This window comes from Daphnia magna, linkage group LG1 (genome assembly GCF_020631705.1).
Source record: "Daphnia magna isolate NIES linkage group LG1, ASM2063170v1.1, whole genome shotgun sequence".
Lineage (NCBI taxonomy): Eukaryota > Metazoa > Arthropoda > Branchiopoda > Diplostraca > Daphniidae > Daphnia > Daphnia magna.
In genome coordinates this window covers 15,252,585-15,269,550 of record NC_059182.1, presented here as the reverse complement: position 1 = coordinate 15,269,550, position 16,966 = coordinate 15,252,585, and the positions used below count along the sequence as shown (strand labels likewise).

The window sequence follows — 16,966 nt, the reverse complement described above, 5'->3', positions numbered from 1 at the left end:
CGCTTCATCCATAGTTTTCAGTTTATATAGCGGCAGCTGTCTGTCGATTTTTTGAGGGAGGGGTCAACAAATGTAATACGCATACACACACAAAAAAGAAACAATAAATTTATGAAAAAAAAAGAAAGAATGCTGGAGGGGGGCAGATGAGAAGCTGAGTATGTATGGGTCACGCGACTACCCCGAAGTACCACCGCTCATCCCGTTTATAGCGACACAACGAGGCTCAATTGGAACCAATTGAGCGAGTTAACAAGACAAATCGACGGGCCACTTTATATCCAATCATTGACGACTTCCTCTTTAAGACTGGAGATGATGAATCCTCTCGCTGTCAATTCACTCGCAACGCAATTGAAATTTAGCGCAATCAGTCTTAATTCGATCAAATCTTCTCACCATGCTTGCGGTGTTGTTTTAAATACTTTGATGGTCATACCGTATCCGCGCGTCTATGATGTTTTGATTATTGCGAATCGACAGAGTAAATAATAGAGCTTCGGTCGAGCTGTGACTCCAATTGATCATCATCATTACAGCCAATCATTCGGCCAACAGATGCGAACGACTTTAATCAGCGGAACCAAAATAAATGTGAAGCTGCAAGCCTCATACATTCATCAGCAGCAGTTGTTGATGAAGAGAAAAAAATAAAAATAACAAATACTAAAAAATTGTTCTTGTGCAATTCGTTGCGGTCACTTTCAATAGACAATACAATGAAATAGGATCAAGGTGGGAGCAACAGCGTACAACTGTCCGCATAAAGGGAAGGGTTGCAATGCGAAACAGAGAAGGGGACCTCCCGCTGTGGTGGAACTATCGGGAAAAAAATGGGCGCGTGCTGCCGATCCGGCCCTACCATTGTTTGAAGTTGTCTTTTCGTTTTTGTTCTTCCCACCGACGCCAACGCTCGCAATCCATGTTGTACGGTGAAGGGTCACGTGACCACCACCATCCTCTTGTCTTTTTTTTTACCCCACGTTGAACGACGAGAGCGCAAGGGTGCACCCCATGATAAACCATCGTCAGAAATTCTATATGTTATCCAAAACTTTGTAGAATAATAGTAGAAGAAGAGGGGGCGGTAGAGAAACAAACATTTATAACCAAGCCACCAAAAGATAACCACAGGACCGCGAAGGGAGAACCCGAGTAGATAATACCTATCGCTTGATCGACAGATCTACTGCCCGATGGTTATCGACGTGATAGACACTTTTTCCTTTTTCCTGCTTTGCTTTTACTGATTGTTTTTTTTTTTTTATTATTTTTTTTTTACAACGGCCAAAATGCGGGACTGACTTTCCATCCACCGAATCGTGGGAATGGTAAGTTGAACAGCTTTTCATGCCTCCGGATGAGCGTCATCATAACAGTTCAATACCCGGGTGCGCTACGGTAATACAAATACCGTTATTTTTTTTTTTTTTTTTTTTTTTTTTTTTTTTTTTTAAATAAAAAAGGGTTTTTTAAAAACCCCTTTTATTTTCCTTTCCCTCTTTTCTTAACAATATGTAGTCTACTTGACTTTTAAGTGGTTCTCTAATGGATACGTTGGACATTGTTTATTGCTATTACATGAAAGACAAGCAAAAAAAATTGTTTGGCCGCAAAGGACAAAATGTAGTGAGAGAACTTTAAGCTACGTTTATCACTGGGAATGATTAGGAGTGGTTCAGTTACAGAAGTCTTGTAACCATCGTCGTGTAAAGAAATGATTGCAAATGTGTAACTTTCATCATGTATTTAAGCTTATGTACTTTGCTACTCTATATCAGACGCTTAGTGTTTGAGTTAGTAGCTACTAGTTAATCTGACGGGTTTGATTCCAAGATGAAGTATAAACGGCAACTGATTGAAACTAAGTACGTACATCATGGCTAACGAATTTGCTATACCACTCGATTTACCTCCAAACTTTCTATGGTCGTCCTTTCCAGTACTGACTCAGTGGAGGAAAAACGATGTAAATAAGATGACAATTTAAAACTCGAACTGCTACTGGGTTCTCCGGTAAGGGCCAACTGGTTTTCTATTAGCGTATGTTTATGTTTTTATGGACGCTTCTTTATGACACACATAGCATCATGGACGACGAAGATGATGAAGATTCATCGGCGGTTTCTGCCAGTCAGTTTGGCTTGCCATGATATTAGTTAACTGAAACACGCACGCACGAGAAACACGTACACCAACAGTGTTTTTTTGTTCCGCGAAACCTCTAGTTTATCGAGGTCATATTACATGGTCAGACTGGTTGTATTAAATCACAGCGATCAAACAATGTAACAGAAATGTAGTATCAACGGTGACCAAGCGCAGATGTGGCTCTAAACACGTCTAAACATTTGATAACAGACAAGGAGGGGGCAATATAAATGGCGACATTAAAAGATCTGGATTAAATAAATGCATTACTCAGCACGGCCAGCAAGCACGGCCGCTATTTAGACACCTTGCCAAGTTCTAATTATGGTCTCCTCTCGCTTGCGTCGTTGCCAAAGAATCCAAGCAGATCCAAGTGAAGAACGGAGCATAAGGTGTGGGTTTCCAAAATGGAAGGAGCACAATAAAAACTGAGAAAACGGTTATGTCGATATCATAGTTGCCGAAGAAAGAGATGGTAGAGCATCTCGATTTCGGTTACTTCTTTCCTGCTTAGGCAAATAAACATTTCGATAAAGGTTAAACATATTATCATAACGCGTAATATTCTTAAATACCCTTTCCGTCTTTCTTGTCTCCTTTTCCATCTTTCTTATCTCCCCCTTTCTAAGAATCAAAACAAGTGGCGAAAGAAATCCAGTCTGTATTAGTTGGTAAACATAAAAACATGCTCTGAAGTCAATCGATACTTACATCTCCGCCTTTGCCACCTTTACTGTCACCGCCTGAGGACAAATCAATAAAGAAATTGCACGGGTTTTAATAACATCAATTGTATTATTTAATAATAATTAACGTACCTTTCTTGGGAGGCATTAGGTAGATTGTGTGCGTCTGAACAGATGCAAGCTACTAGATTCCAGTCCAGTCTGGCAACGAATGAGTTCTCTTCAATTTAACTGGAGCCGATTCACAACACAAACTGTAGTCTGGGTAGCGAAGACGACGTGCTCGATATGTTACGCGAGCATGCACCGTTGAAAGGAGGAGTCCAGTCACATGATCATGGAATTCAGACTTCCCTATTGGCCCAAATATAGCACAGATCCAGATTGTTCCGGAGAAAATCGTGTGTGTAAAAGCGCATCTTTACTTAATGTAAAATCAATCATTTAAAAAAAATTAAATACCGAATTCGCAAACATCTGCGTTCCCAATGATTGATTTTCTAGTATAAACCTAGGAAAGGCATTAGCAATAAAAGGTCGATATACAGATATAGTGTACTTAAATATTTAATAGAGGGATCGAACCCTGTATGCAGAGACGAAGTTATGGGCTGCCCGACATTACGTAGATCCAAAAAGGTCGAAAGCAATACGGCGTGTATGTTTCTTGTTCCTCTTGTTTGTAAATAGCTGCACGAGGGACGGCAAACTCTGGTTTCAACTGGATTGCCAAGGATATGCTTCCCGCTAGGGCTTTTGCTATTCTGAGTTGTAGGCTGCGTATTGATCTGGTTGTCAGTGGACACACTGTAGCTCAGATGCAGGCGGTATAGACAGTACAAAACCAAAAAATGCAAGCCCAAAGCGCATCTGGCTTACTAAAATATTAATTGTGGAGAAAATTTGAAAATTATTTGCTATTTTATCACTTAACAAATGATTTTTCATTCTAAGAAGAAGTTATCGGTTGCCAAAAGCATTTTGCTTTTAACCAAAGAACGAGCGCACGGAAAATGTAACTGCGTCACACGAGTCCACAAGTAGTTAGTGCAGGCCACCCGGAAAGTTGTTGCTGTTTGAATATCTTATTGTGAAGAAACAACGAGTAATCAAACTTCTTTAAAACAAAACAAAAACAAAACAAAAACAAAACAAAAATATTTAAAAACAAACAACTATGTATCATATCATGCTTCGAATGCACAAGAAGAAAGACTCATCGTAATATGTCCTCTTCTTGTTTTCTTCTTGATGCAATTGTAAAAAAAAAAAGAAGAGGAAAAAAATAACGCAAAAAAAAAATCGTTCAATTCAATCCTCATCGTGTTTTTTACTCGTGAACCTCTGATTATAGATGATTACAGTGTCAGTATACTAATTACGATTTGTTTTCAGTGGTTATAGACCACTTGATTTGCGCATCTGACAATTTTTCTGCCGATCGTAACAATGCGTTTGGTATTGATTTCGACTTTAAACATTCATTGTATTTTATGCCTTCCTGGTTTTGGTGGTTTTTGTTTGAGAAAAAGAAATTGTTTGACATTTTCTAGAACTGGACGGGAATGCAAACAGTTAAGCGAACTTTGATCTATCGATTTTTCATGTCAGCATTGCGCACTTAGTAGAAGCCGATAGTCACGTAAGAAAATCAGAAAACCTTTCGTTGTGAAACTTATTTTTGATAGCAAAATTGCATAAAGCTATGGATGTTAAGGGAACATCCACTCCGTTCCCCCTGGCCATAAGATATGAAAAAACAAAACAAAAACGAAACGCCCAAAAACTGGTAATAACAAGTTTGCAAATTTTTTATGTGCCATTGCTTTGTAACGCAATTTTTGAGTATCTAATTCAGCCTACCCGATCTATTCTCAATAAGACGTGGGAACTACAACGTATTCAATTTTCTACATGTTATAGCAATCTTCAGGAAGCAAAGCAAGTCAATCAAATGAAAATCAAGCAAAAAGCGTTGTAATAGAAGACTAGTTCGTCGGTGTTCAGTGTTGAGCGTCCTTTCTATAAAGAATGTTCTAGAACATTCTAAGGAACATTTTGTCACGTGACTAAACAATAACCCGGTGAGAACCGCGTGAACCAATGGTAAGCCGGGGAAAAATCTACTATATAAGGACCCCTTTCCCTGGGTCTGTCAAACGCGCAGTTCCTAGCACAATCTCAAATCTTACTTCGTCTCTCAACAGATTTCCATTTGATTCAAAATGCCAAAGAAAGGAGATAGCAAACCTAAAGCCGAAGCGGTAAGTAAACTGACAAATTAGCAAGTTTTTCCTATTTAATAACGTGCGATGTTACTTATCTTTTGAAAACCTTTTAGAAAGGAACGGAGGAAAAGAAAGTCGAAAAGAAGGAGGACGTAAAAAAAGATGGCAAGAAGAAATGAGGAGACTGGTTACGCTCTTTCACGGTGATGCTCGCAACAAAAAATCCAGGCCGCTCTATTTAAATTTCATCCTGAGAGTTACCACAAAGGATGTCGAAGGGCATCGCCGTTCTTATTTGACTTTGAAATGAACTTGATTTTATACCGAAAAATGTTGATGTTTAAAATCGATCATTCCCAATACATGACTTAAACCTTTCCATAATAATTGGCTTTCAGTGTCTTTCTTTTGTTTTTTTATCAACGCCTACCGCTACAGTAAATTGTTTTGGATGTAATCCATGTGTGTAAAAAGTTCTTGCTAATTGAACAGTCAAGAATCGCTATCCGCCATCATGCGATTTGACGTGATGATTACGCCAAGTGCTATGTACACTATATTCCTTTGTCCTTGCTTCATACAGTTTCTGTCAACTGATTAACTAACGCCATAAAAACGACTGCAGCGGTAATAATAAAACTTAAATTTACACCTTAATACCAAGATCATGCAGGCAACGTAACTCTGTAAGAATTGCTGGACACATTACATGCCTTGATCACCTACAAACAAGAAGGGAAGATTCAACTCGAATTATGTCCATCATACCCACAGACCTTAGGGTAAGTTGACTGTCATAGATTTATAAATAGAAGCCCAACAGGCATGGAATTCTTCACCGTTACGTGAGACAATCACCAAACATGAGCTCTATGCATAATTGCATATACTACTCTGGGATACGCATATTCTTTGGCTCCTAGCCAACAAAACGGACATCGTACTGACACACGGGACAACTGTATTGTTTTGTTCTTCGTGCATGTGACATCTGACATGCAGATCACATTTTCTTTGTTACAACTGCAAAATCAATAGGCTAAAATAACAGTTGATTTTTAATATCTGAAAATTTGAAGTGAACAGTCGGAACACTTGGGCAGTGCAACAGAGTTACAGAACTTGACAAGATTTTGCGGAGCAGCCCTTAGGAATTTCAAAAACCCAACCCTTGAAACAAAACACATCCATAAAGTTTTGCCTATGTATAATATGTGTTACAATATATAATTATGGCTCTGATAATTCTGTATTTGGACTTGGCTGGGTGGAATTGATGAGGACAGGGAAATGAATGGTACATTGGGAAGAGTAGGGACTGGTGAGCAGTTGTTGACAGAGCAGTTCCAAATGGTAGCATCCATCAATCCTATTAGCTTGATGATTTAGTTTATCAACACTTACATGATTTGGTGGTACGCTTACATCGCGCTGTGAATACTGGCTATGACTAGAGGATAAAATAGTGTTAAGATTGGAGCAGCAGGGCTCAACTTCCTTCAGCTCAGAATTGAGAAGGAGGCTCCATTCCATTGGTCACAAATCAGGAAATCTATCATTTTGGAGCGTCGCATGACATTTTGCGTAACATATTTGTTCGTCTTATTTTATACCTGCCGGGATTTTCGGTATAATCCTTAGGTATCTGAAACAACATATCCGAGAGGCTGTCGCGAAATTCGAAGTCTTGGAAACTAACTCTTGTCGTTATGGTCGGTAAAATAGGAATGTCAACTTTTACTGGAAAACCGGGCGGTAACTTCATTTCTACAAATTCACGAAGTTTACTAAAATGCTTGACAGGAGCTACAACTTCCAAAACATCTAACAAGCATCGCCTTCGATAAGGGAAAATCTTGGCACTTGAAAAAATGATATAATAACATGTTAAATGATTGATTAAAATGTAGGGAGACAAAAGACATACCATGGCAACGGTAGCTCGGAACGTTTTAGACACATCCTTGCACGCAAGTAGTCTTCCTAAATGTGGTTGATGACTGCTGTTAATGTAATCATTCCAACTGAGACTGTTTTTAACCGGAGGCGGTAAAGATCCTCTCCGAATGGGTTCGCTGTTACTAGTTTCAGTCAGACTCGAACTAGAACCTTTGGTAAGTGTTTCCATTAAGGCCTTATTCTTTTTCAGGTCTTCTTGGGTCAAGTGTTCCCTTCTTTTGCGTGACTCGAAAACCAAGCCACCGATAGAAAAAAATTCTGCATGATAGGGGCCCACCATTTCCTAAGTAGAATAGTCTATAAGCAGACGAAGTTGTCGATTAAAGAAAAACATTTATGATTACTGTTTTATCTGCCCGAAAAAAGAAACCCGTTTGGGCCCGGTTGAAGGTGATAAAACGGGTGGACATCTGAACGGCTACTATGTCGTTACTCATCAGGATATCCACTTCGTCTTCTATCTCACTTTCCGACTCCTACTTCCACAGAAAATAAAACGAATTAATTTAATGCTATTGATAAGGTTAATTGAAAAACAGTATTACCTGATACCGAATTTGCTGAAAGACTTTCTGTTTATTATCTAATATAAAAAGGGATTGCTGTCGTTCGGCGTCTCCGTTAAAAACAATACTAATATCACCACGTTCCCAGTGCATGTCAGTAAAATCGACTAGAGTGGTATCAACCCGTATTTTTGACCCTTTTTTATGGATCCGACAAATATCAGAAGGAAGAATACGGGATACTAATGGCACTACATTTTAAACAAAAAGATTTTTTCCCCTTCAAATATATTATTATGATATAGTATAAAATTATACCCCAGCTTTGGAAATCCCATTTCAGTTGCAAATAGAAGTCTCCCATTTGCTTCAATGCCTGTATCAGTTTTGGTCTCCTTTCTTCCAGCTGTTCTTTACTCTGCTGTTTTAGTTTCCTCAGTAACAGCAAAACTAGAGTAATAGGTAAATTTGGGTTATTAAATTAGGACAAGTAGTCTTGGAACAACTAATGAAAACTAACTTGTTTGACGATCACCATAGCTGATTGCTTCAGCAAGTGGGTTCCAACCAAGCCCATTTTTAACCTTGACCTGAGCATTGTGTGCTAGTAATAAATGTATACATTCTGGGAGAAGTAACAGATTAGATTAGTGTATTTTTGTAAACTTAGTTCCCTTTGTTTAAAAATTACCTTTGTGGCCCAGCATAACAGCCAAATGAAGAGCTGTATTACCTATAGTAATAAAACAAGATTTTAGTTCACATAAGCATTTTCTTTAATGCAACTGCATGATAATCGACCATTGCTGGATCACAGGAGAGCTTCATGATTCTCATTAGGAAATGTGTGAGGTTTTATTTTTGGAAATACAGAAAAACCTTATCATAAAAGTCCAAGTTAATCACCATGTTTATCCTTTTGGTTAATATCTGAAGTTCGTAACAAAGAAGACAATTGACGTAAGTCGTTACGATAAACACACTCTTGTAGCGGGAATGAACTTAAATGATCGGCCATTTTTCATGTTTACTTTTCGTTCCGCTTACCAAAAAACAGACATCAGTGTAACGAGTCTAACGACAACAAGTAGACTGAAATCTCGATTTCCACAATGCCATTTAATTCTAGCGGCCAGATCGGACGCCTTCTCCAAAATTCAATTCAAAACAATGGGCATTATTGACGGGCATTGATTTCAAACGCAATTGCAAAACCGTCGGCGGGCGTAATTTTGATTGTCATTATTACGTTTATTGTTTTTTTTTTCTTTTATTGTTATTTGTTTTTTTAAAATCTGTATATATGTTTAAAGAATAAAATTTTTAGTGAACAAAATCGTATCCTGTATTTTATTTCTTTAGAACGAAACAAATTTTACATTAGAACAGAAGTAGAATAATTATTATGAAGGTAATATTAATGAATTACCATTTAACAATTTATTAGATTAGTGAAATGCATAAAATTTTACAGTACCACCAAAGCTTTAAATCATAGTGTTTGGGCCCACCCGTTGAAGCACTTTTTATTAAAATAATCATGTGCATTGAAAAAAAACACTATCAAACAGGTAACTTATTTCAAAAAGTAATATAGCCCGACAACCTTTTATTTTCCTTCAGGTAAACCCACAGGGCAACAACAAACATTAATAGTCAATTAAAAGCAACCTTCTAAGCCTACACAATAACAAGAATAAACCATTAAAGCTAATTAGGTATTTTTATGTAAAAATGTAATTAAATAATGAAATAATCAAAACAATTGTCCACATGTATTGCTTTAGTTTATAAAAAAAAATTTTTTCTTTCTCTTTAAAAAAATATTTTATTTAAAATGTATTTGTGTTTACATACATTCTTGGTAATTTAAAACGTTGGAATAATAATAAGAAGTTAGAATTCAAATTGAATACGCGCATCAAAGGCCGCCGTAAGAGGCGGGGACATTTATTGGAATTTGTGGTTCTTAAACTATAAAATCGAAAATACACATCAAAACATGCTAGAATAAAAGAATCTCAATAATATATTCTGTTTATTTGGTATATTAGTAACCAAACAACGTACCAAATATCTGTTTCCCCCCTAAAATCAAAAAAAAATAATTAATTACGAGCTAAGTTTAGCGAATTTTCGTAAGTTTAGGCAATCGATAGGTATTTAAAAGCGTATCTATTGAATTTCATCAAAAATATTGAAAAGGAAAAATTTAAATGAAATAAATTTTCATTTAATACAACAGTATTACAACACAAAACAAAATATATCTAAATTTTTGATGAAATTCACCAAATAGATAGCGCTTTTAAATACCTATCGATTGCCGTAACACAAAATGCGAAAACTTTTTTTTTTTTTTTTTTTTTTTTTGGGGGGGGGAACAGAATTTTTACGTTGTTTGGTTACTAACCAAAATAAACTTAATTCTTATATCTCAGCATGTTTTGTATATTTACTTCATAAGGCACTCAATTTTGGAAAATAAAACAATTGCATTTTAAAAAATTGTTCAATGGCAAAAAATCGACAAGATCCGATTCAGCAATCGAACAAGCCGTAAATTGAACGACACAGGATAAATATGACCATCAAAATCTTCTTTGGCACTAGCGCTTTGGTAGTGTGATTCCTAACTATACCAAACTATTTGGTAAAAATACGAAGCATAGACATTCCGCCCCCAGCCGCTAGGTTGCAGCATGAAAAGATCAAGGTTTATCTTTGTTTATCTGTTGTTTCGCGACGTCGAAAAAAGATTTAAAAGAAATTATATTTACAAAACCAAATTTGGTCGAGAAATACAGTATATTCAAACATGAACAATTTAATATTTTTTGATAAATTTTTAAAATTTTACAATCCAATTAATGTCATATTTTTCCCAGTTTGACACCAGTTCCACCATTGGCGGGACAATGGAGGCGCTGATTGCCTGTATCTGAAAAATTTGTGTTATATGTTGGTCGATCTTAACTTGTTACGAGACATGATTAATTAGGTGAGTGTCAGCCGGAGAACAATCGATAAAAAATTGTTTGGAAATTTTTACCTTAATTCCAATACATATAGTTATTGGTCATGTTCTTTGTTCTTGAAAGGTTAAGAATGTTTATAAAGCTGAGATGTTTGGTTCCACCATCTTAATCCAGCAAATTCTATTCTTTCGATCATCATCATGTCAACATACCAGAAATTGATAATCATGTTATTTGAGTTATAATTAATTATCATTAGTTATTATAGGTATATAGAACAAGCTGTACTGCTAGTTTGCACTATCATACAATGCGTGCCCAGTGCTCTGTCTGCCAGGAGCTCTTTGGTGACTCTGATGTTGTGATGGCTCCACAATGTGGTCACACATTTCATAGCACCTGCATCACACAATGGCTTGGGTAATATCAACAAAACTAGTATTCTTGTCTGTTGATTTAATTTCATATACTATTCATTAATCATAGAACTAAAAAATCTTGCCCTACATGTCGTCAAACAACATCTGTTGATAAACTTGTAAGGATTTTCTTTGACATTGCTTTCACTGCTGACATTGACTCAGCAGATCTACAGCAAAAGATGGATGAAATGTCTCTAGAATTTCAAGTTGTACAGCGGGAGTTGAGAGAAGTCAGACAAGAGAATGTAACCCTGAAGAAAAAATCTAACAAATACTGTAAAGAAAAGAAAGAGGCCGCAGAAAAAGTTCGTGACTCGGAAATCGTCATCAACAACCTACAGCAAAGAGTCGAATTTCTAAATAAGCAAGTAAAGAATTTTGGTATTGTGGAAGATGAGTTGAAAATTTGCAAAGAAAAGCTTAAGCTGATGGAGAATGTCCAGCAGATTGTTAACTCTACTCATGAAGAAGTTAAGGAAATGCTAGAGCAATATGGTGATCATTCGGAAACGGCGAGGTCTTTAAGTACTCAATGCGTAATCCTAAGCAGGTAGCGAGAAATATGACCGACTTTTTAAAATATTGCTTACATAGTTCATATTTAAAAGGGAGCTAAATGCCAAAGTACTACTAAAGCAGAAAACCGAAGAAGATTTAAGGAAATGCCGGCGACTGCTCAGCACTTTCCGCGTTGAATTGCAACAAACCAAAAAGGAGTTGAAAGAAAAAGAAGAGCAATCTTGCTTGGCAGAAGAAGATATAAAGAGATATACTACAGAAAATTCCAAGTTACAAGAAAAGCTCAAAGCTCTCACAGAATCGATTTCGTCACCGAGTGGTGATCCTCGCAATTCGGCCTTGTCGCGTTTACTCAATGAAAGCCCAGCGCCTATGAGCCTTCGCATGTCAAACCTTCTTGCTGCAACACCAGCGACGCCGTCGACGCCTCTAGTGCCATTCAGGGGAAAAGGTGCAAACCGTTCCCTCGTCCAGGCTCATCTTATCGTCGCAAAATGTGTCGAATATGCAGCCGAAACTCAGCAATCCTGAACAAGAGCAGGCAATCGGTAGTAGTGAGCGAAAGGAAGGTCGCAAAGCAGATAGTTTATCCGCACCTGTTGATCCCGAGTCCCTGAAATTTAAGAGAATGAAAGTCGATCCAGTTCCGTCAACAAGTGGATATTTCTATGATGGCTTTGGTGGTCACTCTAAACCAGATATTTATCCAAGGGGTGCATCTAGTTCATCATTTTCGGCGTCCGTCAAGAAGAAGAGAGGACCAGTAACGATGAAAATCAAAGGTAAAAGATGTCGATGTAACCTAAACTAAGTAACTTTTGCCATGTTTTTCTTTTCTGTATAGGTAAAACTCAGACCACAACATTAGACTACTTCTATTCTCAATAATATTCCAGGTGTTAGTTTTGTAAGTCAATAGATTATATTGTACTAAAATACAAATTATATTTTGTACTTAATTTGTTATGCACTCCAAAGGTGGGGCAATTTTTGAAATACTAAAAAATGTAATTTAATGCATCTATTCCATATATACCATGAAACCTACATCTCAAAAGGCTAATCGTGGGCAAATAATAATCCATTAACAACCAAAAATAACATCAATGAATGAAATACTAGATAGAATCAAGAATTTGTATTGTAGTACATTTTTTTCGTACACACAAAAACTCAATCCACAATAATTTGAGAAACTATTTTGCGGCTTGCTCCTTGCGATACTTAGCGACAATCAACTGCTTTGCAGTACTCAAGTTGCGCGCACGGGATTTTTTCATGTTTCTCAAGAATTTACGATCAACCTGAAAAAGAAAAACATGTGTAAGTAACATTGCTTTTTCAGCCAGAACATAAAGCATGAAAAATGAATTTGAAATAAATCACAAATACAAACTGTCAAAGACAGCCATATCAACAAGAAACTACCCTCTTGGCTTTAGAGGCAAAACATTTTCAGAATCCATGCAAACTGTAGATTTTCTTTACCAGCTCAAATATCAACTAACAGTCACCCAGATACACTGCCCAACAAGAACAAGGATGAAAAATATTTTACCCCTTTGTTGGATGGGCACTTGTGGGCCTGAGGTTTCTTGATGCCATTGCGATGATGTTTTCGGTCTTTAAAAAACTAAGTGTTAAAAATGATTTTCAAATCGCTTGACAAACAATCTTACTTTGGTTGTGATTTGTGTGATTCTTGGACTTGGCCATTTTATTTAGCTGGTGTGGCTAGATAGTCCTGAGCAGAAATTAAAAATTTATCAGTTATTAAAGACCACAAAATCTTGGAAATTTTAACTGGATAAAATGAGAGTAAAAAAAATCATTAGGTTTGCACATTAATAGTAAAAATATGTAGATGAAAGACGATAAAACTCACTAGGCGATTGACCGTCAGAAACGAAATGAACGAATACTGCAGCCGCTGCTGCGAGGCGAAAACTCCTACGATCATTGCCCCCTTGTGGCACTTTTGCACACCAAAACCAGATCCGATAGTGGGTGCGAAAGGGGTTTACTATTTTATGTCAGATTCAAATAGTAGACCCTAGTGTATTGTATAATTGTTCTCAGAAAAGGTAAATAATTTAAGCTAGTTGCTGGGTTATTGCCTGTGTGAAATATTGATGAATATTGCATATGAAAAAGCTTTGATGAAGTTTCTAGAGTAGCACGCATTGGAATGGATATTATTTAGTAGCGTGTGGAAATGAAATAGTCTACATTTAGTTCTTAGAAATTTATTGTATTATATCAATTGTTTTAATTTAAGCATGAATCTTGAAAACTGTATGATTGACAATAGGAATAGGATTCAAAAGAAAATGTTTCATGTCAAATTACTAGCAAAATGCAGTAAACATTGTCAATCCTCCTGAAGAAGAGGTAAATATAAATCACAGTATGTAACTAGTGTGGCTACATCAGTTTCTTCCAAACCCTGTTTTTTTCAGTTTCATTCTCTGTTTTATAAGAATGGCCTTGGTTAGCGATGTTGGCTGGTAAAATGTCCTACATTGATGACATATCACCACAGAGGCAAGGCAAGAATTGTATCAGCAATCAAATCTCCAAACTTGGCCCTATGTATTCATTTGGAAACAATGGTCAATTTTTACAGGAGGAAATTGGCAAAATTTCGCCGGTTGCCCTCCAGAACTGTAAGGACTTCATTAAGACGAATTCTTTGATTACTTGCATGGGAAATGAAGGGTATGACACGAACTTAACTGTCTTACGTATCGGATGTCGCTGAAGAGTTGGCTCATCGGGAACTCAGATCATTAACCTTGCTTGGCAGGTTAACACGACTGATTTCTCATCACCACCAAAGCCCGCAAAATTTGATAAACTCCACTGGCCTAAGTGGTTTTGCCACCAACGAAATCGAATTGAAACATCTCGTTAAAATCTGGTTTACTTTCATAAACCGATTCCTAAGACAAACTGTCGATTTGGGAAATTTTGCTGCCAGTAAAAAATTTTTTTTTCTTTTCTTTTCTTTCTTTCTTTCTTTTCTTTCTTTCTTTTCTTTATTTCTTTTCTGTATTTCTTTTCTTTTTTTACAGGTGGCAATATTCATTACTTCAGCCAATTGCCATTATATTATTCTCATTTTCGTCTTCGTTACCGGTGGTGTCTGTTTTACAAGAATGTAAAATGTTTTTTTGAGGTGGTTTAACAATTGGAGCTTAAATCATGTTAATGTTGCATTACTCGTTCCTCAACGAAGTAACCAACAAGAAAGAATTAAATTTGACATGGATGGCTGTGCGTGTATCGGCCAACGTATTCAACCTAAATAGGTGTTTAGATTCATGTGCTGCACACGGTTTTCTTCACGTTATACATTTAATTAGTGATCACTACTGATAAACCGAAAAAATTACGACCTGTTTCTGCAGTTACCGGCTTACCGCTGTGCTGGGAGCGTCACCTCATTTGCAAGCAAATTGTGAAGTACCGATTCTGTAAGGTACACATAGTTTTACGACCAAAGCCTTTGAGATGTTATAATTTTATTAATTTATTGGAATTTTGTTTTTTAGTTTATATAACTAATTTAAAGATAAAGAGGTGATTTTCTCATTCTGTCTTAACGTCAGCTTTAGCTGTCCGTTCTCCGGTAGGCGGAGCTCTACAAGTACTTAAAACTTTATCGTAAACTCATATGGCCAAGGCTAAAATTGTTTCGAGTCAGAAAACATAAAACCAGAGTCATAGAAGGGATTCTACGACTCTGATAAAACTAAATGAGTTTGTTACTTTTGTCAGCTATTGTTCTCTATCTACCACAGTACACAGTAGCTATCGGCCCCGATTAGCTCAAATCGGGTTAACCACTCCGCCCCGAGAAAGAGCATACGGGGATGAATCGTAGTGCCACTGAGTCAGCCGGGGCGGGGTCGGTAAAAAATCGACGGTTACGCCGATTACCCTGACGCAATTTGCATAAATGGCGGAAGAATGAGTTCAAAGTTGTGTCGGGTTTGTGATAGAGGCAAGCTGCACTATTTTCATTTAAAAATCGATTTCGATTCGATAGATTATGTTTTTACGTAAATTGATTGATTGTAATCGGGGTTGTATCCCCAATTACGTACCCTGATTTAATCCGATTGTGTTCGTGGCGCAAAAATTTTCCCCCCGAACGCCACGTCCTGATACCCGATATGCGAAACCCGATTGGTAAAAAACCGCCCCGATTAGGCTCGGGGCCGATCCCTAGTCCACAGATAACGGAATACCGAAATATCGTGTTTATTGCACGATTATTTTATTACTGATACTTAACCGTTAATGAGATATTTCTATTTTTCTATCAGAAAAAACGGGAGAAGGGTGGGCCACAGGTGCCGTATAGGAATACAAAATCCTTACGCATTCCTTGTTTTATTTCTACAATTTCGAGTTCAGTTGTCAATCAGCAAGAACTTGCGATTGTTGGTTGATAGATGGCACCGGCGGTCCGCTTTTTGTCCGCTACTTCTACAATTAAAATCGAAATATCTTAAGTTTTATGTTTCATTAAGAAAAACTTGTAGTTAAAATCGTCTTTTAAAGCTCTATTAATCATAAATCTTTTATTTTAATAAAAAAAGCCCACCTGAGACCCGACAAGCTTTTTTAAGGGTAGTCCAGTAGTCCATGGTAGTACCACAGACTACGAAGTAAAGACTACGATCGAGGCTAGGGCTGAGAGGAATGATCAAAGCTATGCTCGTCCTATGCCGTATGATGGCGCGTCGAACGAACTTTCTGAAAGCCATTATTTTTCCTCGTTTGCTTACTGATTTGGGTCTTCACACACCGTAAACTTGTAAGTAAACCATTAACCTTTCAATGTTGTATTTTTTTGTAGATATAGCTTAGATATTCCCCTTGTTGTGTGAATTTTTTAAAATTTCTATCTGATCTCTAGTCATGATCTATAAATTCCTTGATTACTGATAAGCATATCAAGTCTTTATAGTCCTATTTACTGTTTTACAGGTAAAATCCAATTGTGGTCCATATTATATCCCTCTGTACTGTATCCATACTATTGCAGTTCAAAGGCATTAAAGAAATAGCATCAAACTATGTGAAAGGTAAATTTTGTACATAGTGAAAACAAAATGTATTAATGATGTTATAGTTAATATTGATTGACAAAAATGTGTTAATGATGAAACAGTCAATGTGATAGGGATTTACGCTGTATATTATCCATTGGTCTACAATTTCTAAATGGTTATAGCTCTGATGTTTTGACGAATTTTAAAATGTTTTCATTTTCAGCGGCATAGGCTTTGGCTTATTTGTAAAGTGAAGGAAAACTTAAAAAAGTAACTAATTTCCCGATAGGGATTCTATCAAAACTCGCATTTCCCAACCCCCTGATACAGGCACCCCTACCCTTCTACAACGACCGGTGGATCGACCGCTTTTTCTGAGACTTTACCCCAGAGATGGCGCTGATGGCGCGGTGATTTCAGGGTGTCGACACTAATCTTTCGTTTATTTTTTTAT

At 37.0% G+C, this 16,966-nt stretch overlaps 2 protein-coding genes and 2 long non-coding RNA genes across 6 annotated transcripts; 2 read left to right on the top strand and 2 right to left on the bottom strand.

Moving 5' to 3' along the window:
- Nucleotides 1–2,243: 2,243 nt before the first annotated feature.
- On the bottom strand, nt 2,244–10,245 carry LOC116916024 (ankyrin repeat domain-containing protein 13C-A). The gene is given in 16 exon segments (XM_045172285.1): nt 2,244–2,657; nt 2,727–2,775; nt 2,863–2,894; nt 2,970–3,191; nt 3,300–3,348; nt 3,423–6,617; nt 6,679–6,905; nt 6,907–6,927; nt 6,993–7,307; nt 7,369–7,500; nt 7,570–7,781; nt 7,849–7,980; nt 8,051–8,155; nt 8,222–8,263; nt 8,437–8,613; nt 10,105–10,245. Coding segments are annotated over 10 exon segments (1,314 nt in total). The 5' UTR covers nt 8,549–8,613; nt 10,105–10,245; the 3' UTR covers nt 2,244–2,657; nt 2,727–2,775; nt 2,863–2,894; nt 2,970–3,191; nt 3,300–3,348; nt 3,423–6,601.
- LOC116915998 (E3 ubiquitin-protein ligase TRAIP) lies at nt 10,243–12,403 on the top strand. Its single transcript, XM_032921191.2, is given in 7 exon segments — nt 10,243–10,336; nt 10,419–10,531; nt 10,777–10,928; nt 10,995–11,480; nt 11,539–11,908; nt 11,910–12,231; nt 12,294–12,403. Coding segments are annotated over 5 exon segments (1,332 nt in total). The 5' UTR covers nt 10,243–10,336; nt 10,419–10,531; nt 10,777–10,818; the 3' UTR covers nt 12,338–12,403.
- Nucleotides 12,404–13,191: 788 nt separating this feature from the next.
- LOC116916048 lies at nt 13,192–14,757 on the top strand. Of its 3 annotated transcripts, none has more exons than XR_006645495.1 (3): nt 13,315–13,533; nt 13,761–13,840; nt 13,909–14,757. It is a non-coding gene; the product is annotated as an uncharacterized LOC116916048 (long non-coding RNA). The 3 variants fall into 3 exon arrangements; XR_006645488.1 differs by having other exon boundaries at nt 13,319–13,840; nt 13,909–14,428; nt 14,524–14,757; XR_004390405.2 differs by having other exon boundaries at nt 13,192–13,840.
- A 961-nt stretch (nt 14,758–15,718) lies between these two features.
- Nucleotides 15,719–16,388, bottom strand: LOC123471252. Its single transcript, XR_006645535.1, has 2 exons — nt 16,062–16,388; nt 15,719–15,943 (listed from the first exon to the last, which is right to left on the bottom strand). It is a non-coding gene; the product is annotated as an uncharacterized LOC123471252 (long non-coding RNA).
- Nucleotides 16,389–16,966: the final 578 nt, after the last annotated feature.